At 43.9% G+C, this 23,484-nt stretch overlaps 1 protein-coding gene across 2 annotated transcripts in view; it reads right to left on the reverse strand.

Annotated features, from left to right (window-relative positions):
- Positions 1-23,484, reverse strand: part of MEGF11 (multiple EGF like domains 11) — a 1,491,879-nt gene that overhangs the window by 802,201 nt on the left and 666,194 nt on the right. For both annotated transcript variants that reach the window (XM_078683026.1, XM_078683027.1), the window contains exon 5: positions 9,669-9,789. In XM_078683026.1, the coding sequence (XP_078539152.1) occupies positions 9,669-9,789 (121 nt within the window). The remainder of the gene's footprint in view (positions 1-9,668; positions 9,790-23,484) is intronic.

Here is a 23,484-nt window from a genome sequence, read left to right on the forward strand (position 1 = left end):
TCTTTATACATTGACCAAAAAGAGACAGTTTGATTATGGTGTTAGACCACCAAACACATTTGGAAATTGGCAAGACAAAGAACAAGTTGAGACTCAGAGGTACAACCAGACATGACATGACATGCAGGTACATTGAATCCGTGTGAAGTGTCCTGGTGCTTTTCAAGGTAGTAGTTGTTTGGGGTGACTGTCCTGTGTGGACAAAAAGAGTGGGGGCAAATTTGGTAGCAAATAGGGCATTTGTAGTCCCTTTAGGAGAATAACACTGGCCAAAGCCTCATAGGATTTAAAGTCCGCTGGATGGGTTGAGTGTTCTCTCCTAATGAATAGTCTGAAAATGTATTTGCAAATGGTGCATCTGTTACCACATGAAACTGCTAATGCTGGCCAAATGTGCATAGTATTTGAAGACATATTTCCTTGGAGTGGGCGGGCGTAAAGGAACAAAAAAAAATAGGGGTGGGTGAAATTTGCATAATTTGCTTTTGCATAAAAAGCTGAAGTTTTGGGAAAAATCCGTGAAATTGTGTGTAATTATGTTAAATGTAAATCTGTCATTTAGCACCATATTTTTGCGTGAAGTGCGTCGTCACATCAATTTTTCAAGTAAGAATGCATTTCATGCTAAAAAAGATAGCATCAAAAACACAATTGCAGCGAACAACAGCCGCTCGTGTTGCGGTTGTTCGCTTGTTCTCGCACTTTAATTTGGCATGACTGGGGGTGTAATTACACAGCAAGAATTTTGCATGAGAAGCGTAACGCTAAATTATGCCCGCATTATTTAAATTTCCCTGGGCCTAAACAAATCATAGTTCTCTGAGCCTGTTGACAAAGTTTATAAAATAATCTGGGCCTTTTTAAGAAGTCACAATATTAACATTTGCACATGGTATAGGCAGCAAGCGGCATACTTTTCAGACAGCAGCACGCAGAATTGCATATGCATTTTGTCAAACTAAGCAACTAAGGTGCCCTAGTCAAATTCTAATGAGAGTGTAGGCTGCATTCTCGCTTGTATTACAATTCAGACTAAACATTTTTAACAAGCATTTACAATGCAACGGTTTCGCCTTTGGAAAAGTTTGAGCTATTGGCATTGTAAATGTTGTCTACTTTTTTTTGTACTTGCACTGCTGGCAACTTCTTCCTGCCTGTTCTCATGCTTGTTTGTAAATCCATTTTTTTGTTATCGGGAGGTGGACAGAAATAACGGGGGAGTGGAGATTGGAAAACAGTAGTTTAATTAGAACATGTGAGATCTAATAAAAACAGCTTGGCACTTCTTAACCTGAGCTTCACATTGAGCCGCGGGATTCAAGTCAGCGAGAGTGTAAGATGCGTAATTTCAATCAGCACAATGTTCTTTTCACTACTCTTCGGTGGCGGCAGTACATTTTTCTATTATGAGCAGAAGTAGTACACAGTAAGGGCCATCCATCAGTAGCATAGGAACATCAGATCGGATTGTGAATCAATAATCTTACTGGTGAGCACTGGCCGACAGACAATGTATAGTATCTAGCCTGAGGAGATAGCACATCGCACTTTAAAACTGCACTATGCACTTTAGCATATTAAGCAACTAAGAAGCAGACCCCTGACTCAGGCAGGTGGACAGTATCGCTATTTCTAACTACAAAAATATATTATTTCCAGTCTTCCATATTTCATCATATGGTTTTTAAGAAAATAGATACCGGGATATTTTAATGAAATGACGCAGAATATAAAACACCCAGATGCTATTTTTTCTGCAGTGCAAATTAACAATAAGTCGAGAAGATACATGAAGTGTGGGACTAAGTTGCTTTGAGATTTGTAGGGACGGGGCAGGGACGATGATAATTTATGCTCATTTTACAGTATTGGTTTTAATTAATCTAACGGTTAATGCATTTTCACTTTCTTACTTACTCCCCCTCTTCTTTTCCGAAAGGAGTTCTCCACCTTTCGGGTCTGGGTAGTGGTTCACCATCCCTCCCAGCTCCTAGTTTGTAACACTCTGCAAACGTGACTGCGGGCCGCCGTCACTGGTGTGTTTTTCAGGTCCAGAATGACGTTTGTACCGCATGTATCCTTACCCGGCCCATGTGAAACAGGGTTGTCTGGTATGCGTCACTTCTCTATCTGCCGCTCTTTCATGCTCTCTGTAGCAGGCGCATTGACCTTCTGAGCCATCACACCGAAACAAAGGGCGATGTGAGTATTCTCAGCCCTGCTGGAACTGGAGTTGTTTAGGGCACACTAACCTACCGGGTCGCAGTAGTTGGGACTCCCGCCACAGACGGGAACACACGTTCTCAGCCGAGACTCCAGGTTCTGCCCTGTCGTGCTGTTGGGGTTTTATATCTTTTACAACACCTGCATGTCAAGCAGCTTACTATTAGTAGTGGGGAACCCAGAAGCAGAGATGCTATAGGGGAATTGTACCTCAGGGCGCTGTACTGTGTTTTAATTCAATGTGTATTGAATATGTCTTAAAACACATGTTTGCAGAGTGTGCTCCTCCATTGCGGCACTCAAAGCCCCTAGCAATCATCATTATTGTGCTGCTGTCACATGTCAGACTCTTGCTGATAACGGTGGTGTTTTAAAAGGGCGTGACCTGCAGAACGGGGACCCCATTAGCAACTACCGTGCATTTTACGGGGTGAGGAGGGGGGCATTCTCCTCATGTATAGGAATGTGGTGTACTCATGAGGGCTCAGGCATTACTCCGCCCCAAACTCTAATCTCTGCTCAGGGCAGTCCGAACTTTGTCTGTTGAAGTTACTGCCTCGAGTTGCAGGAGTATTTGTAAAGTGCTGCAAGACTCACTGGAAGGCATCAGGCGCTGTACCAGAACTGCCGGTCGCGTTCATGCAACGGTGTTCCTGTGGCTAAACCATGAGTTTGGGCTTTCCTGCAGATTTACGGTCCGGACAGAGTGGAAAGTGCAGGCGGTGAAGTGAGCGGTGCGGGAATGCTGGCTCACATTCCAACACTGCCCGGTGCTCATGACTTTCCATCAGCGTGAGCGGTGCAGGGACCCTGTCTAATATTCCAGCACTGCCAGCTCTCTCCCTTCCCTTCAGAGTGAACTGCGCTGTCACGGTCTCACATCTCAGAGTGAGCGGTCCAGGGAACCTGTCACACATTCTAGCACTGCCCCAGCAGTCGCTAACCCCGGTTACGTTAGCAGGTTAGAGGCATGGGTTCCGGGCTCACTGTACATCGCCGAAGTTCCCTCTTCAGAAAGAAAGTGGTTCACACTAAAAGGTCTGCCCACGGGCAGTGCGTCTACGGCATCCTTCGCACCTCTTGCTCCTGGCTCCATTCGGATTGCTCATGGGGACAGAGGCATTTGACACCACCTGAGCGTGGCCGGATGCCAGGCTCGACCTGGCAACAGCGGCTTGTGCGGATGTGGCTGTTTGTAAACCTGCACACTCGTGTTGCATGCAAAACACTAACAAGCACCTACGAGGACACAGGGGGCGGGAGGGGGCGGGAGAGGACACGGACGGCGGGAGGGGGCGGGAGTGGACACGGACGGCGGGAGGGGGCGGGAGAGGACACGGACGGCGGGAGGGGGCGGGAGAGGACACGGACGGCGGGAGGGGGCGGGAGAGGACACGGACGGCGGGAAGGGGCGGGAGTGGACACGGTCGGCGGGAGGGGGCGGGAGAGGACACGGACGGTGGGAAACGTGCACAGGACAGCGAGGGGGGGGGCAGAAAGGCATACGGAGGGGGCGGGAATGGACAGACTTTCAGTGAAAGGGGAGGGAACGGGAAAAAACGTAACTCCGCCCTGGGAAAAAATCTCGGGAACGCCCCCGAATCTGGTCCGGCCTTGACGGACAGATCTCTGTTCCAATGGCTAGCCTCCATTTATGGAGCTAGCCAATGGGACAGGGGGGCGTATTCCATTTTCCTTACTGAAATCAAGAGATTTCTCTGGAGGCGGAGCTAAGAGCTCCGCCCTCCAGCGAAACCTAAAAAGCTTGCTGCAGTGAAAAAAGGAAAGGAAAAGAGTCTCTTTCCATATATAATGCATCTATGAGAGATAGAATTCAATGTATGATGATTCAGTTTATGTTTGAGATATGGAATAGCCACTCGTGCCTTCCATACTAGCACTCCATAAGATGTGGAATGATACATCAAACAGTCAATAATCTGAGGGAGGTGAGAGCAGTACTTCTCAGGGTGGAGCCATAGCCAACTTTATGTATATTTGAAAGAATTTGTAACAATAGATCCTGGAGCAGTTGAGCTGTCATGCCAGCCCTAAAATCGGGGGCTGTGAGTGCCCCCTACCAAGCCTTCTATTGATGTCCTCCTCTCAGAATATAATTCATGAAAGGGAACAAACAAAACAAAAAAATACCAAAAGTTGAGTTTCAGGCATTGAGACAAGGACAGACTGCCCATGAATCACCCACCGTCTGGTTCAGAGGTGCTCATCTGCAGGTGTTCCAATTCCTCCTTATTACTCCTTGTAAGGAGAGAACACATCTCTACACCACTCCCGGCGTCTCTGTCACCCCTGCCGGGAGGCCGTATCTGGTTGACTTCAGTTGAGAGGAAAGTTGATGAGGGTAGGAAAGGAGTAGGAGAAGGATGGCAACGACAGGGCCCCAGAAAGAATATAAAGAAGAGCGCTAGGAAGCCTTTGGAAGAGGATTTGAACTAGAAAAAACCACTAGGAAGAGAGATAGGAGTAAGAAGTGGACTAAGAAGAGAACTAAGACTAGAAAGAGGGATAGAAACAGGGAAACAGCTTTGCGTAGAAGTAGGAAGGAGACTCAGAGTAGTGCCAAGAAGAGCACCATGGAAGAGGCCCAGGGAGAGGTTTAAGATTCGGAAAAGAACTAAGAAGAAGACTAGGACTATATCAATACCATGAAAAGACTAAAGGAAGGAAATAGACTATGATGGTGACTAGGAATAGGAAGGACTAGGACTAGGTCTAGGCAGAGGACTATGATTAGGTAGAGGACTAGGAAAAGGAGTAGGTGAACGACTAGGCTTAGTAAGAGCAGACTATTAGTAACAGGACTAGTAAAGATGACTAGAAAGAGGACTAGTATGAGGTCTAGGGCTTGGACTATGACTAGGAAGAGACTAGGAATTTGACGGGGGCAAGTGTGGCTAGAGAGAGGACTAGCCTGGGCCTCGGATGTGGACTAGAGTTAGAAAGAGAAACAAGACAAGGTTAGGATGAGGACCAAGAAGAAGACCTGGACCAGGAAGAGGACAGGGGATATACTAGGACTCGAAAGGGGACGTGGACCATGAAGAGGACTACGTTTAGACAACAGGACTAGCATCCAGGATAGCAAGAGCACTGGAATGGGAAGAATCTAAGCAACGGATGTCCCGCCCACTCTACTTAGTCTGTACACTTTATACCGAGGAGACAGAAAATCATCCACTTTTTGGCAGATGTCCTGCAATCCTAAATCTAGGAAGTAGATTAGTTCTTCAACTACACATAAAAATAAGGACTAGGGTTATAAATGGTACTAGGAAGTTCACATCCACCAGGTAGAGGACTACGATCCAGATGTACTATTCTCATGAACAAACTAGGAATGTGCCATTTGCACACCAAATGGGAATGCAATTTACAATGATGCCTATGTATTAATTTGCATTGCAAATTATCCGGACACGGGGTCACAAAATAACCTGTCTAATTAATATGAATTAGGCAGGCTGCACAATTTGTGACCCCTGGTGGTTGGTAGTGAATACAGGGCTATATGTCTGCAAAGACAGCAGACCACCATTCCTACATTTGCATCCCAAATGGGAAACATTTTATTAAAAGCAGCCCATTCCTATGTCTGCCTACCTCTCGCCTCCTTGAGGCGACTGACATGAATCCCAAAGAGAGTTTGTCATCTGGGGACAGCCTTCCCTTTGTGAATGACTTACCACCCTAACACGGTCATTGATTGGTATCTGAGTAATATTTTCAACTGCAAGTGGTGACACTAACTACTAGTGACACATTCTATTCTGAATCCCAAATAGGATGGGCTCCTCTTTTCAAGCTCCCGCCTATTTGTGATTCATTGTTGTTCACGGAAGCATTTTTATCAGTTTGAAAGAGTTTTTAAGAACAGGAAGAGAGCTAGGCGTAGGGGCGAGACTAGGGCTAGAAAGAGAATCGGGACTAAAGCCTTTTAAGGTCTGCACCAGTCTCCCTGCAGAACAAAAATCACATTCTTCCAACAAGAACACCATCCACAGTCCAGCCAGGTCAATATATTAACTATTCCCAGTAACCATTGTAAGTCAAGAGGAGACAGATGTTTTTCAGTCTGGGATCCCCGACTAAGAGACAACATCTCTCTGGGCCTTTTCAGCTCACCAACTCCATGGACTTCAGGGCAAAAGTAAACACTAACCTTCCAAATGGCCAAGTCTCTGTCTGGTAACATTGGAAGCATGCACCTAGTGGACAAACAGTTAAGGCCCCAGCATAAGATCCTCGATGCGAGAACCAAAGTAAGGCCCCAGGACTACCACAAAGAAGCAGACCGCTAGTAACTCGTGCACCTAAACTACGCACTGTCACATCACGCTTGGCGATTCATCAATGCAGCCAAATAAATGACATGCATAAACTGCGGAAAGGAAACACCATCCTTCAACATAACCATTACGGGCACGTTTTAACCCACACGCAGCTTTATGTGCACTTAAAAGCAATTCACTTATGCCGGGCATGCTAAATACACTAAACATATAGACATACATATAAACACGCTAGGAATAATTCCACTACTGAATACGACCAGGAAGTGGAAGAAGACTAGGATGAAGAGAAGAGAGGGATACAAAAAAATGTTGTGTAATAACGTTGCTTTTCTTCAGTATGTGTGAAGTTTCCGACTTGGCCTGGAAAGTAAATACTTCACACACCCCAAAACATGACTTGTCATTATGTTGTTCGTAGCATTGAGATATTTCAGAAAGTAGTGCGACTAGAGTGGAGGAGTAGGGGAGAAGTTGTAAGAGTCATTTTCAGGATGCAAACAGGCCATCAACAGGCAACTGCTGCTTTTTTTGCCCTCCTTTGCTGTGAGTTCCTGGACTGCAGCATTAAGTAATGGATCATGATGGGTGGGGTCAGTGGGGGAGGGGTAAGTAGACATCAGTTAGATCGCTATGCCACAACATATCTCAATTAAAGCCTCTCCAACCTTCATCATGTCTCATTAAATTGCCTTCACTACTGATGCTTCCTGTTTACACCAGACTTTTAAAGTATGCTTTAATTGTATTTTGTAACTAAAGAAACAAAAAGTAGCCTGTACAAGGGCATCTGAGAATGACACATAATTAGAGCTGGTCATGACAAGTGCATATCAGAATATATAACTAAGTAATGTCCAACAATTTTTAGGATCAAGGTCGGACTGGCCGTAGCGGGCACTGGACATTTCCCCAGTGGGCCGCCAGGGTGGGGGCCAGTTTTGGACCCCTGGGATAATGTTTTTGTTACCGGTCTGGTTTTGCAGCAAGTGCACTCAGGCGAACGGGATGTATGCATTTTATATAATTGAACTGGGGTATACTATATACGATGGGAGCATTTGTAATTGCACTAGGGACAGCCTAGATGGGATTGCCTACGTCCTGGCTACCATCTTGGCTTCTAGCCAGGCATCATCACCCAGGTCGCCCACGTCCACCGCCCACCTACAACAGATTTATTTTGTTTAACACCTTGGGGATCACTCACAGAGCTGTCAACCCAACACCCCTACTTCTCACTACACATTTCAGATGACATCGACCAGGCAGAGAGCTCGGTGACCGAGATTTTTCAGGAGTAGCCACAAAAACATGGACATCGCCGCTTCTAAATCAGCCTCAAAAATCCGATCTATAGAGTTTTTGGAAACTGCAGAAGTCATGATAATTGAACCAATCACTGCTTGGCATCTACTGGACTCACTGCTGTCCAGACAGATGGTCTGGTCTCTTCTTTCTGCTCTTTAATAATTCTTTAAATCTGAATTATATTTTATAAAGTTCTAGCCTTGTTATGTTCTTTATAGACTCCCAGGAAAGTTTTCACACATGTATGCTTGAAATGGTGGCATGCTGAAAGATAACTCGCTTCAATTCAACAGCGAGAAAACAGAGATTCTACACTGTAAGGTGGGCGGAATCGCTTGAGGACTCCCACCTGATTTTTGGCCAATAACCACAGATGGCCCTCTGACACCAGTGAGCTCAGTACGCAATCTGGGGGTCAGTTTTAATGAAAAGTTGAATCTGGAGTCCCATGTCAACAAACTGGTGGGAGTTTGTTACACTCTCATCCGAGGGCTCCGGAAAGTGCTACCATTATTGCCAGTCCAAGCAAGAACCACTGTAGCAAGGAGCATTATACTGAGCCGCCTGGATTACTGTAATGCCCTGCTCTTAGAGTCTCCGAAATATCTGATTACCAGACTCCAGAGTATCCAGGCGGCAGCAGCAAAGCTTGTCCTGTCCCTAGTATGCTGCTCCTTGACAACATAAGTGCTGGCGGAGCAGCACTTGTGTTGTCACATAGAGATTTTGTATGTCTGAGCCAGGCCTGGTACAATATAAATGCCAGGGCATCTAAAGAGCCAAATGTCAGTCCAAGGCTCAGTCGAGCTGCTCTGGCTTCCAGTGACTCAAAGGATTTTGTTCAAATCCTTATGTATAATGTTCAAGGCACTTCATGGACAGGGGCCTAAACTGCTCTAAGACAGATTCCAATGGTATGAACCTACACACATGCTTCGCTCATACTCTGCTAGCCTTGCCAGGATTCCCAGGATAAAGAAAGTAACTCTGGGGGGAAGAGCTTTCGGCGTGGCAGCTGCCCACCTTTGAAATCACCTTCCTCTGGAAATTAGGAGTACACAGAACCTAATGCTGTTCCGTAAGAGAGTGAATACGTGGCTCTTCCCCAACGTATGACCCTATGACCTAGCCATGTGGGTTTATATAGCTCTAGGAATCGACTCCCGGAGGAGTATCTCCACGCTTCGACCGCTGGGGAACCCGTCCTGGCTCACCCTGAGAGATGGTCCCTGATGGGTATCTCTAAGGTGCGACCAAGCATCCCCGGCGGTCTGGGGGGGCCGTTGTGAAGATGAGGCAAGCTGATGCCCAGAGTTGCCGAGTGTGGTTTCTGACTAGAGTAGGCACCGAGGCGAGAATTATCGAGTCCGCTGACCCTGGTCCATGACCCTGCCGTGTCGGGAATCGAACCCTGGTCCCGGGACGTTCTCTGCTTACGGGTCTGCCGCCTCTAACCAGTGTAATCGTTCACATCAGCTTCCTCTCCCTATGTCTCAGAGCCAGGATGCCCGCAGGGTTGCAGTGCGCTTTACAAATGTCAAAAATAAATAAATAAAATGAATAAGAAGTCTAGAGTTGTGAGGACTTCATAATTAAGAAAGAGAATAACAGTAGGTGACAAATTGGCCTACGCATGAACGCCCTCATGATGCAGGTGACTATCGCAACTATCTGAACTCCAAAAGGCTTTGAGAAACAGCTGCATCTTGAGGAATCTCTCCCTTTCCTTACGAAACAGCTCTTCAGAGGGCCATGCATCTGTCAGACCGACTCATATGACTTAAATGCACCAACAGTTGTCGAAGAAACGATTTCCATACCCACCTTCCACCCTGCAGGGCACGCACACTCGCCAGTCACGTGGTGGCACGTCCCCCCGTTCTGGCACGGGCACCGCTGCTCGCACTGGGCCCCGTGGCTGCCTGCTGGGCAGAGCTCTTCGCAGCTGCACGAGAAAGAAAAAGAACATGAGGTCAATGCATGATGCAGGAAGGATACCAACCTCAACGAGCACATCAGTATAACAGGATAACACCTAAACAATTACACATCAGTATAACATAACACCTAACCAATCACACATCAGTATAACAGGATAAAATCTAACAAATCACACATCAGTATAACAGGATAACACCTAACCAATCACACATCAGTATAACAGGATAACACCTAACCAATCACACATCAGTATAACAGAATAACACCTAACCAATTACACATCAGTATATCATAACACCTAACCAATCACACATCAGTATAACAGGATAACACCTAACCAATCACACATCAGTATAACAGGATAACACCTAACCAATTACACATCAGTATAACATAACACCTAACCAATCACACATCAGGATAAAACCTAACCAATCACGCATCAGTATAACAGGATAACACCTAACCATTCACACATCAGTATAACAGGATACACCCTAACCAGTCATCTCTCAGCTGCAGGGTGCACCTGGCAGTGCAGGGGGTTGACAGCTCGATGCAAAGGCCTAGGTGTGCCCAGTAGGTTACAGCTGTGACTCACAATAAGGCAGCTTAGGACTTTAAGGACCCCCCTGAATAGAGATTTTGTATGTCTGAGCCAGGCCTGGTACAATATGAATTCCAGGGCATCTAAAGAGCCAAATGTCAGTCCAAGGCTCAGTCGTATGTGCACAATATGTATGTTCTGTGGTCGCTCTTTGTGACCAAGCACTTTACTTACATGGTAACCAGGAGTCACTGGCTATGGAAGTGTCTGGGAATAGACGTGAAGTCAGAAATCGTACAAATCTACTATCAACACCCTGCAGCAATCTCACGACAATAAAATAAAAAGAAAGCAAAGTCATATGAATATGTCCTCTAGAGACAGAGACCCTGATATCACAGAAACAATTTATATGAGAATGATGTTGACTTGTCAGGGAAAACAAGATAAATATACAAAATGGGAACACATGTCTCAATGGTGGCTCCCAGTGCTGTGACCAGGCTCAGCCAGTGAATTAATGAAAAGGTAGGAACCTGCGGAGGGCTGTGCCAGTGTGAGTGTGACTTCATCCAGCACCCTTAATGCTGTTAACCCTTCCGTGCCTGCTCTAATAAGCACAGTGCGTGTAGAAGGAAGGGCAGTGGCTTAGCAAACTCTTCTTCCACAAGACATGGGCCTGCCAGAGACGCCAGCTAATCTGATGGCATGATTTCTGACTGTTTCACGGGGGGAACATCCTTTACAACGCAACTTTTACAACAAAGTACCTTTACGACGCAACCATTACACCGCAACTTTTACAACGTCTTGCGTTGGGCGGCGCTCTAGGATAGGGAATAGTTTCCAACACCTTCCCTACTATCCACGGGGACTGGAGTTGGAATAGTAAATTAAACTATTCACTACCCAGCGCCCCTCAACGCAAGTCGTTGTAACGACTTGCGTTGTAAAACTTGCTTTGTAAAGGCATGCGTTGTAATAGCATGCGTTGTAACGTCATACATCCGTTTCACGGTGGCAGCAGGCAGTAGTGGGGGGGAATTACTGATCACGCCCACAAGGGCCAACCACCATCATAAACCACGAGGTGAAAGCCCCCTTGGTTTGTAAATTACACAAAAACTGGCAGATCACAATACAAGATGACATTAAGCATGCTATTTTATAGTATACGTCTATTTCTGTCCACTTATTATGAAGATTGTCATTTTTCACACATGGAAATGTTTATTGAAAAGAATTGACGAAATACTAGGCAATGCTGTTTGGGTGAAGAGAAAACATACTTTTAAAGAACGTAGGATGTTAGAAACAACATATTCTTCGCTGTTAAAACAAATCAGCCGTATCTAGTAGCCTGATATTTTGTTTTGTGGAACAGCAAACGATGGACCCCTAATGAAATTAAAACGTCCAGCCTTTGTTTGCCTTTCATAACCAGAATGGTATAACAAGAGAGAATGGAAAAGCATTGGTTTAAAGCAGTCATTGTTTAAATCAACTGCAAGCTTACGGAAGAAAGTTGGAGGGAAGAAAAGCAAAGTGAGACAAGGGCTCCAATTGGACAAAATCCATATTTCACAGTAATTATGTCATTTTTGGGACAGCCTTCGGCCAGGCTCTGTGTCCACTGAGTTTTGGCTTGTATGGCAGTTGTGAACTGCTTAGTTGGTTATAAGTGGCCAATTTCAAGAGGACGATTCGTTTCGTGTAGTAGCCATAACTTCACTTTAACTATGGCGTTTTAAGGGAACTTCTGATTTAAAAAAAATGTTAATATCTTACGAGCAGAAGACATTCTAAATTGCTAGTTTTTGGTGGTTTTTGTAATGTTCAATTCCCACTATGCAGGGTTACGTCATACACCCAGCCTCCTTTGCATTCAACTTTGGCTGCAAACAGCTCTCGTAGGAATTTGTAACAAAAATAGGGCAAAAAAGTTAATGTGCAGTAATTCTACCAAAAATGAGCAGAAGTAGGCCTGATTTTATAGAATATTTCAGTGATTTTATTAATAATTAATTTTTAGAAAGCGTGTATGTCAAGATCTTGAGCACAAAAAAATATTGTGATACAAAAATATTGTGGGCAAAATAGTAACCACTAAAATATTGAATTAATTAACACATTTGTAATGTGAAGTGTAAAAACATTGAGGAACACAATAGTGACGTTATTCAGTTCATTATATATATTTAATTGTAATACAAATTATTACAATTTAAAATGTAAGTTACATTATTTTTATAAAATGAATGTTTTTAAAACTATGCAACTAAAAAATGTTTTACTTTACATTAAAAAAACATTATAAGTATGAAAACGTACAACTTATAGTAAAATATTACATTTTAAATTACAATACATGTATTCTACACACAAAATGACACTTAAAATATATTTATAATATATCATAAAAAATGTATAACACAATGATTAGTAATTTAGAAACATATAAAAAAAATCTAATGTATCTAACAAACAATATTTTAAAATATATACCAGAAATTAATATTTTTAAAGAAACTAATATTTTTAAAGTACTCAAAAGTTTAAAAAGTAAATTCTTTTTTAAAACAAAGAACAGAAAATGAATTAAAATACACATATATAGGTGTGTGTAATTTAAAAAAACCTTTAAAACATTCCAATATAAAGGAAACTAACTAGTACGTAATACAATCCAAATTTTTTAAAAGAAAGACAACTGCTTCAAACACATTATTCTAAGTACAACCCTACAAAAATTGGGCCAAATTCATGGAGAGGGCTCGAAGTTAGGAATCTAACTCTAGTGTAACCAATATTGGTTAAAGTGCATTAATGAGGGAGTGGAATGGGGAGACAGATTCACTATTCTAATTCTAGCCTAACAAACATTGAGGAAAATGCATACATTGGGAGAGGGGCAGGTTCACTAATCTAAATGCAGGGTAACAAACATTGTGGAAAGTGTATATATTGGGACGGTAAGATTTAGCATTCTAGGAGGCCAATCCTGACCGCCAAGATGCCATCAGCAATCTAGTGCCGCTCTGGCCCTTACCCATCTAGCAGGAGCTGTACCAGTCCAGCCACCCTCAAGGCCATAGTAGGTGCCATGACAGACCAGGCAAGTTGAGCAGACTGTTGTGGGGCTTCAGAGACTTGTGGAGGCTGGACGAGGCTGTTGTTGTATCAGTGGCTGTATCAGTGGCCTTTTCCAGCATGACTAGAAGGTCCTGAGTTGTTGGAAGAGGTGGGGGTGGCCGTGACATCAGCACTGCAGTGTGAAACCTGTCATTTAGATGGCCCCATGGAACAGTGATGAGTGGGCACTTGCCTTACTGGGCATGCTGTGTATCAGCAACCTGCTATGCCAGTTCCATTGAGATTCCTAGTCACCCGGTGACAGAGATCCGCATCACCATGGGGGAGATACTTGCTGAAGTGGTGAGCACTGCTGGACTGGGCTCTCGCCCCTTCCCACCGATTCCAGCCCTTATCACTGTAACTACCTCGCAGCATTTGTGCCCATGAAGCCTGAAAGCAGCCCGGTCTATGTAGGATCGGAGCCCTGAGGATTTTCTAGGCCTGTTGTAGTGCTTGATGGTTCTTGGCCTGAAGGGTGGTTTACCAGGGGTCCCGGAGCCTATAAGAGACACGTTGAATTACTGTCCTGTGGGAGGGAGCCTGTTTGCACATGACCAGAAGGGGCCAATTGGGATCCAGATGGGGTCTCCACCCGGACTTACAGATGCAATGGCCATCAGTGGACCGACTAGTTTGAAGTTTGGGAGGTTGTGCTTTTGAGCCACATGAGTGGAATGCAGCCTGGCCCAAGGCAGTCTATGAGAGATGCAGTAGTATTGCTCACTGGACCCCCACTCCCAGAGTGGAAGATGCTTGGGCCACCTGGACTGAGCACAGTTACTGATGCCACTGAACAGTCTTTAAGGGTGCCCAAGTTCTGCTGTGTAGAAAGATCTGCTCTGGGTGAGAGGGTGGGTTTTACTGCAGTACTGGGTGTCTGGAGTTTTGTCAGGTGGTGGTCTCAGCTCTTTTCATTCAATGAAGGGACAATCCCCCACAATTAGGTATAACAAGCTAGGGAAATCGCAGGTGCAGATGCCCTGTAAAATTCATAAATGTGCTGAGCCTTTCGGGGAATCAGAATCTTCTGCTAATGGTGCCTGAGGGAGAGAAGGTGGGCCAAGAACCATCCCTTATTTCCCCCTGAAAATATCTTCCAGGCAATCATTGCAACAAGCACAGCAATAGAGGACAAGACTGGAAGCGTGGGAGTGCTTCAGCTGAAGGGAACATATTCCACACTTTGAAGGGAACATATTCCAAACATATTTCCATGCACTGTGTTCTCACAAAAGATTTGATTTGCAATGTCATAATTGTTCTTGTAAATACTATTATTTTACATCATATTAGTGAAATAAGTCTAAGCAATGTATGGAGAAGGTGTGAGTTCTAGTTAGTATTTTGTGGCTACCGAGTTGAGTACACTGTGTATGAAGGAGCATGAGTTATAGTAGTTTGAAGGTGTTGTGTAAATTATAAATTAAAGGTATGAGTATAAATTTAGAAATTTACATTTTTGTGTAGTTTAAATTTGGGTTGTAGATAAAGATTAAATAGAATTATATTAATTTAAAGGTGGTGCATAAATTATAAATGTAAGGTTTAACTATTACTGAAGAATTTGTAATGTGTGTGTATTTTAAGGTTGTAACAATAAAATACTAGGTAGAAATGGTTTCAGTTATTGCACCATGTATACACGTAACATTTACTGTGGGTTAAGTAATTTCAATGAGGGTCAAAATTATTTTGGTGGTGCTATAATGGTTTAGAACACACTACTACCAAAGGTTGATTAACACCATGGAAAAAGATCCAGTACGTTAAAATCATATAATATGAAATACCAAAAGACACAGAATGGTATGGGTACAATAAGTACAATGTCCAACAGTAAGGACTTGTTTTAAAGAGCACAGTTCTTGAATGGTAACACCGTACCCAGTGTCTCAAAATAGTACAGCCCCACGAATTGAAAGTAACAGTCATAGCAGAATTATGAATAAATTCAAACCGGTACTGAAACCCTAAGTGTAGCTGAAAATCAAAATGTATATTAAGTCCAAAACAGTACGGAAAACGTCACAAAAATATACAACAAATTAAAGATATTGTCGATAAATGGAAACCCTATAAGCCAATGCCAGTAAAAGCCAGAAAGCGCAAAGAATATGTTCCTTGGAAATCATTACCAGTAAAGCGGTAGAGCCGAGTCTCCATGCTGCCCAACTCTTCCTCATAAAAGTCTAAGAGAAAGTTTGGTGGCACCGTTGGCATCTTAAATGGCGTCCGACGCAAAGAGAGTAGAAACTGAAGAGGAATCCTGTGTTTGCCTGAGAGATTACCAATCTACTTCCCTTGTATTTCAACCTCCTACTCATTTTTTCACTATGGGTTCTTCTTTGCTTGCCTTGGGTCATTGTCTTGTTTCTCTTGTCTCTCTTTACATTGTTCACGATAATGTACATTAGCTTACATTTGTTCTTATTTTTAATATATCACACCCTTGAAAAAGTGACATAGTGATGAAACACGTGTTGGCTGTTCATCTCTGAAGAATATACATTTGTGAATCATCTGTATCCGAAGATGATTTGACTGTCTACACTCTGCAATAAACAAGAACTGTGCTCTATAAAACAAGTCCTTACTGTTTGGACATTGTACTTATTGTTCCAATACCATTTTGAGTTCTTTGATTTGTTGTATTATAGTATTTCAAATTTGGTTTGTATAGAAAGAATAAAGAAAGTTTTCCAACTCTAAAAAAGGTTTAACCTTTGGTTTTAGCCTTAAATGTCAATGATTTTTAAATGTTTTAATAAAAATTAGTTTGAAATCGATGAGTTTACTGTGACCTAGTAGAGTGTCATTAAGTGAAGTGTGGTACAATAAGTGGAGGAGAGTTTCAGACAGAGTACTGTAAAAGAATATACTGTTATAGAGTGGAGTAGAGGGGATTAAAGAGGAGTAGAGAGGAATATGGTACAGTGGAGTGGCATATAGTGCATTAGAGTGCAGGCAAGTGGTGTACAGCAGAGTGGCATGGAGTGTGGTGGAGCTGGGTAGAGTGGAGTATCATATTGTGGAGAGGAGTAGAGTAGAGTGGCGTGGAATCAGTGGAATACATTTTTATATAGCGTTGTAGAATGTTGTATAGTACATTGGCATGGAGTGCACTAGAGTGGATAGGTGTAGTAAAGAGTAGAGTAAATTGTTATACATAGGAGTGACGTTTTGTACAGGACAGAGGAGTGGTGTGTCATAGATGGTTTGAAAGTGTCAGAATGGAGTACAGGATTGTACAGTGCAGTGTAGGGGTATAGACTGGAGTATAGTGTTGTATAGTGGCACAGAATGTAGTAGAGTCTTGTAGAGTGGAGTTGCATAGAGTGGAGTAGTGTGGGTTACAGTGGGGCGGTGTAGAGTAGAGTGTTGTACAATGTCATAGATTGGGGTACAGTGTCATGCAGTGGAGTGGAGTCCAGTGGAGAGGCGTAGCATAGAGTAGAGTAGTGTCTTCTAGAAGACAGTGGTGTGGAGTTGAGTAGAGTAGAGTGGCCTCATATACTGTGGAGTAAAATGGCATAGAATGGAGTGGTGTGGAGTGGATTAGAGGGCGGTACTGTATGGTACAGCGGGGTGGGACAGAGTGTTGTAAAGTGGAGCCGCAAAGAGTAGTGTACTGCAGAGTAGCATAGAGTGTATTAGTGGAGTAGTGGCTTATAGAATACAGTATTTTAACTAGGGTGGAGTAGAGTAGAGAGAGTTGTGTCGAGTGCCAGAGTGAAGTAAAGTGTCATAAAGTGCTAAAGAGTAAAGTACAGTGCTGTACAGTGGCAGTGAGAGGAGCATATTGGTCTACAGTGTAGTGCTATACAGTGGAGTATAGTGAGGTACAGTGGAGGGGCGTAGACTGATGTTGAGTAAAGTATAGTGTTGTTGAGAGAGCATACCTGAGTAGAATGAAGTGGAGTTGGGTAGAGTGGAGTAGAATTGAGTAGCATACAGTGGAGTGGCATAGAGTAGAGTGGCATACAGTGCAATCTCGTACAGTGAAGTGGCATAAAGTGGAGGGGCGAAGAGTGGACTGGCATGGAGTAGAAAAGTGTAGAGTGGAGTGTGGTAGAGTGGAGTTATTTTACTGTATGTGTATATTGAATATGTTGATTGAGTAAATTGTGAATTGCTTGCCTGACTTAATATTTAAGTTCGAATTGTTATCAACAGGGACTCTGAGCTAGAATACCGTAATCCGGAATTGTTAGAAGAAGGTGTTAATATTGTACCAGAGCACTGTATGTCTATATTTCCGAAATATTTCAAAAATGTTTTAATGATCAATGAACTTGTTTTAATAAAATTAATCTTGAGAGATTTTAATTTAAAACTATGGGCCTCATTAGGATGGCGGTTTTTCCGCATCCTCCGGGCCGGCGGAAGTGTCTGCCGGCCTGGAGGATGCGGAAAAACCGCGGCGGAGACTCCAAAGACCCACCGCCAAATTAGGATGGCTGGTGGGTCTGGAATTCCGTCCGCCGCTTTTCCGCCGCGGTCGGCTTCCGACCACGGCGGAAAAGCTATAACATGGCAGGCGGTGTCTATGAGACACCGTCCGCCATATTATGATGTTTGTGTAAATATGCTTTTCCACGGCGGCTTTTCCGCCATGGAAAAGCATACGGACATTCACTTTGGGGGCCCGTTGCGGGCCCCTGGGTGAATGGGGGGTGGGGGGTGCACATGGGGGGTACCTATGGTACCCCCCTGCATTTGCGTACACAAAGCAGCAGGCACCGTGCGGTGCCTGCCGCTTTGTGCATGTAAATGCAACACATGCATTTTTAACATTGCGGCGGGTGCAGCTTGAAGCTGCACCCGCCGCAATGTTAAAAATAGAGGATGTGACAGCCACCCTGGCGGTCACATCCTAATTGCCATGGAGGGACCGCCGCTGCCCATGCGGATGGTCCCTCCTACTCAGGGGTGGCGGACGGACGCAAGTCCGTCCGCCATCCTAATCGGCCCCTTAGTGTGGTGTTATGATAACATTTAGTGTCACAGTCTAAAACAAAAACTATTTAATTGATATGTAGGCCTGTTGGTCACTATTATGAAAGCCTAATAACACAGAAAGGAAACTTTTTTGCTAATTATACTGTACCCAGTCCTTTCTGGTCTTTGGGAAACTCTCATTCTTTTTTAAGAGTGGAGTTACGTACAGAGGAATAGCATAAAGTACAGTGTTGGAAAGTGCTGTGGCATAGAATGGAGTGACATACAGTGGAACAGCCTAGAGTGGAGTGGCACATAGTAGAGTGGCACATAGTGGAGTGGCATAGAGTGGAGTGGCATAGAGTGGAGTGACGTAGAGGAGATTGGCAAACAGTTTAATAGTGTACAGTATAGCAGCAGACTCTAAAATAGAGAACAGTTAAATAGCATAGAGTAGAGTGCCATACACTAGTGTCGTAGAGTGGAGTGGCGTACATCTGGAATAGCATACATTGGAGTACGGTGAAGTTGAGTAGCGTAGAATTCGTTGGCGTGGAGTTCCCTTGAGTATAGTGGAATAGCATATAGTGGAGTGGAGTGGCGTGGAGTGGGGTGTGGTGTACAGTGGAGGAAGATCTTTCTCCTACCTTGCAGCAAAGACCTGGAACTCCCTCCACACGCACCTACGACTGACCCAGGACCACCTCAGCTTCAGGAGGCACCTCAAGACCTGGCTCTTCGGGCAGTAGCAGCACCCCGCCCCCCAGCGCCTTGAGACCCTAACGGGTGAGTAGCGCGCTCTATAAATTCCATGATTGATTGATTGATTGGAGTGGCATAGAGTGGAGTGGCTTAGGATCGAATAGTGTACAGAGGACTCTTGTAGATGGGAGTGGCATAGAGTGTAGTGGCATACAGTGCAATAGCATATAGTGAAGTGGCATAGAGTGTAGTGGCATAGACTGAAATAGCATATAGTGGAATGTGGTAGAGAGGAATTATGTACAGTGGAATAGCATAGAGTAAGGTTTCATAGAGTATAATGGCACACAGTGGAGTGGCATTGAATGCAGTTATGTAGAGTGGAGTGGCATACAGTGGAGTGTTGTAGAGTGTCGTGGCATAGAGTGAAGTGGGGTACAGTTGAGTGGCGTACAGTGTTATAGGGCAAAGTGGAGTGGCGTAGAATAGAGTGGGTTAGAGCTGGGTGGTGTACAGTGTAATAGCATACAGTGGAGTGGTGTAGCATGGAGAGGAGCAGAGTGTGGTGGTATACAGTGAAACACTGTATAGTATAGTAACATTCACTTAAATAGCATAAGATTGCATGGGGTACAGTGGAGTGGCATATATTGGAGTATCGTAGATAGGAATAGCGTGCAGGGAAGTGGTGGACAGTGGAGTACTCCACTATACACTACTCCACTCTATGCTAATGTATTGTATGCCACTCCACTCTACCCCACTCCATTCCACACCACTACACTGCACGTTAATATACTATATGCCACTCTATGTAACGACACTTCCATGTATGCCACTCCCCTGTACACCCCTCCACTCTATGCTACTTCACTGCATACTCTTTCACTTTACACAACTCTATCCTATGACACTACACTCTACACTATTCCACTGTGTGTATTGGTATGGTAAGTGCACTTGAGCTGGGTGATGATGACACTTTTTATTACAAGGCCAAGATATAATTCAGTAGTGATGTGCGCTGCGAAGTGCTTTACAATACTAAACATAACATTTCCAGGCCCTGGTGCACCCTGAAAGCTGCTCGTATTGTTATTATGGCACGCTAAAATTAATCAGTTGTAGAAATCAAATCGTAAATTTTCAGGGGGAAAAAAAAAGAAAAAACTGCCTGCAAAATATAGTTACACAGCATTTAACGGTACAGTAGGGAAATGATAAGACAAGCAATTTCTTTAGCTTTTATTTTTATTTTGGGTTTTGTGTCTTTGTTGAAACAAATTGGCTGCACTAGTGTGGAAAAGGGATGCAATAAAATATCCAATTACGGGCTTGGAGGACTGCAGCAGAATAGTCTTGTCAATGATGGCGGTGGCGATGCTCTCAAAAGGCGAATGATCAGCCATACCTTGGGGCACACAGCGTATAAAGAGGAAGTTCTCTTTTGGGTAAATAAAACATGTGAGTCTGCAATCTGTAAAAAAAAGTGTCTCTAATTTCTTTATAAATCGGCGATTTGTGGCACACCTAGTCGCCGAAACTTCCGATCTCAACAGTAATAAATGATTACAGTTGAGTTCTGATGTCACAATGCCTGCTGCCAGAACAGCAGGGAGGTGAATGGCAGGCAGAGTCACATAATGCTGTTTTTATTTCATCTGCTCTGTTTTTCTGTACAGTGACAAACAGAATAGATATTTATCAAACACATTACTTTTTGCACTCCTTGGGTAATTACAGAAAAGATCAACTCTTTCTGCATGTCTCTACTGTGCCTTTATTTTAATTAATAAAAACGAATTTGTATTAGACTGCTTCAGTTCGAATATCTTTTTGCAACAAATATCTAACAACATTTTTTCTAGTGTTTAATTTTACACTATATATCTTATTTTTATCTTCTTTGTAAACATGCTCTGTCTTTCATATGAAACTGCTGCTCACCAAAGAAAGATTTAAGTGTTTGTGACAAAGGTAATGGTGTGACCATGTATTACATGTATTATAGGGAATAAATGATCCCCTGCTGTAAAAGATAAGAATACCGCAGTTCTATAACCTTGTACAGGAGTTCAGCCTTGCTCCTCTATATGGTCATGGTACTCATTGGTGACTTTAATATCCTTATAATATATGGTAGGGTTTACTTTATTCCATATATAATAGGTGAGCTATGATGCATCCAGTTGCCTATTATAATAAAATGGTGGATACGCTCAACTGTAGCAACGTTCGGACATCACAATGCTTGGTGCCAAAGTCAGCAGCCAAGGCCAAAGGCAGGTCATGCATTGTAGCATAAGTAAAGCAGCTGTTTAAAGAACAAAAATGAAATGTGGCTTTTATTTCTTCTGTTCTGTTTTTATAGCTATACAGTGACAAGCATAAAGGAGATATTAATGGCAAAATGTTTTTTTTCACTCCTGAGGTCATTATAGAAAAGTATGAATCTTTCTGCCTATTTCTACACATTTCGGGTTAATGCACTGTTTATTAAACGGAAGAAAAGGACTTGTACTAAACTTATTTTAATATCTTTTGCAACAAATAGCTAACCGCTTTTTTATGTGTTTCATTTTGCACCGAGAATCTATGTTTATTCTTCATATTTGCCAACAGGATATCAGTTTCATGTGAAAGAACTACACACCAAGGATTTAGGTTCTCTGTGGGAAAGGTGATGTGTCACCATGGATTATAAGGAATAAAGTACCCACTGCCGTCCATGATGAGGATATTTCAAGCCACCCCAGAGTTCCATGACCTTATGAAGGAATTCAACCTTCGGCCTCGTTCATCATATGGTCATATAACTCTGAGGTGACTTGTACGGCAGGGAGTACTTTATCCCATATACAATGCATGATGTGGAGATTATTAGGCCTGGGCGGTAAATTCTGTTCCGCTCATAAAATTTGCGGAATTTGGGTAATTCGTGTTCCGCGGAGCACACGAAATTGCCCAAAATTCTGCGTTCCGCGGCTTCCGAAATTTTTTGTTTGTTCGTGTTCTCAAAATGTGTATTCGCAAGATATTTCCCCCCGAGCACGCAAATAGCAATTGCAAACAGGAAAAAAGCATAGTGAACAAGCAATTCCACGTGTTCGTGGAATTTCTGTGTGTTCGCGGATATTTTTACCATCTCGCGAAGATTTGCATAACACGATTACACAAATTCCGCCCACCCCTAGAGATTATACGACTTGCCAACAGCAACATTTGTTCATATATAGACCTCTGACTTTTGTATGAAAACATCTCAGTGGACCAATTTCTGCCACCTAGAATTGGAGAAATCCTGGCAATGATTAAAGATGCCAAATGGTATTTGACTGCCTATCTATTATCTGCATACCATCAGATCCTGTTGCATTGTGACAGTAAACTTTATACCATATTCATGACACCAGATGGATGATTTCAGTTTAAACACATGCCATGTGGCTTACCATCTGCATCTGCAGTCTTTTAAAGCATGATGTGCCAACTCTTGGAAAAATCAAAGGAATTGCGTTTTTGCAAGATTACATTTTAGTTATCTGGAAGGGCTGGGCTGAACGATTGAGCAAAGTATTGTGGATATTGGAAAAAAGGGCTTGAAAGTTCAGTTTTTGAAATGAAAATTTGGAGTAGAAAGTGTAACATATCTTGAGCATGAGATTAGTGCTGAGGGTGTGAAACCGTGAACTATTTGATGCAGTGGCATCACTAGGGTTGGTGTCAACCGGTGCAGGTAACTCATGGTGTCACCCCCTCACAACTTACCGGATGGACCAACTCACCCTCTGCCTGCACCATGTCCCCTCTGCCTGCACCATCTCTCCCTCTGTCCGCACCATCTCCCCTCCGCCTGCACCATCTCACCCCATGCCTGCGCCATCTCTCCCTCAGCCTGCACCATCTCACGTTCTGCCTGCACCATCTCCCCTCTGCCTGCACCAACTCCCCTCTGCCTGCACCATCTCTCCCTTTGTCCACACTATCTCCCCGCCGCCTGTACCATCTCTCCCTCTGCCTGCACCATCTCCGCTCCACCTGCACCATCTCTCCCTCTGCCTGCACCATCTCTCCCTCTGCCTGCACCATCTCCCCTCTGCCTGCACCATCTCTCCCTCTCCCTCTGCCTGCACCATCTCTCCCTCTGCCTGCACATCTCCCCTCTGCCTGCACCATCTCTCCCTCTCCCTCTGCCTGCACCATCTCTCCCTCTGCCTGCACATCTCCCCTCCGCCTGCACCATCGCCCCCTCTGCCTGCACCATCTCCCCCTCTGCCTGCACCATCTCACCCCCTGCCTGCACCATCTCTCCCTCAGCCTGCACCATCTCACCCTCTCCCTGCACCATCTCCCCTCTGCCTGCACCATCTCCCCTCT

Source organism: Lissotriton helveticus, chromosome 3_1 (assembly GCF_964261635.1).
Source record: "Lissotriton helveticus chromosome 3_1, aLisHel1.1, whole genome shotgun sequence".
NCBI classification, from domain to species: domain Eukaryota; kingdom Metazoa; phylum Chordata; class Amphibia; order Caudata; family Salamandridae; genus Lissotriton; species Lissotriton helveticus.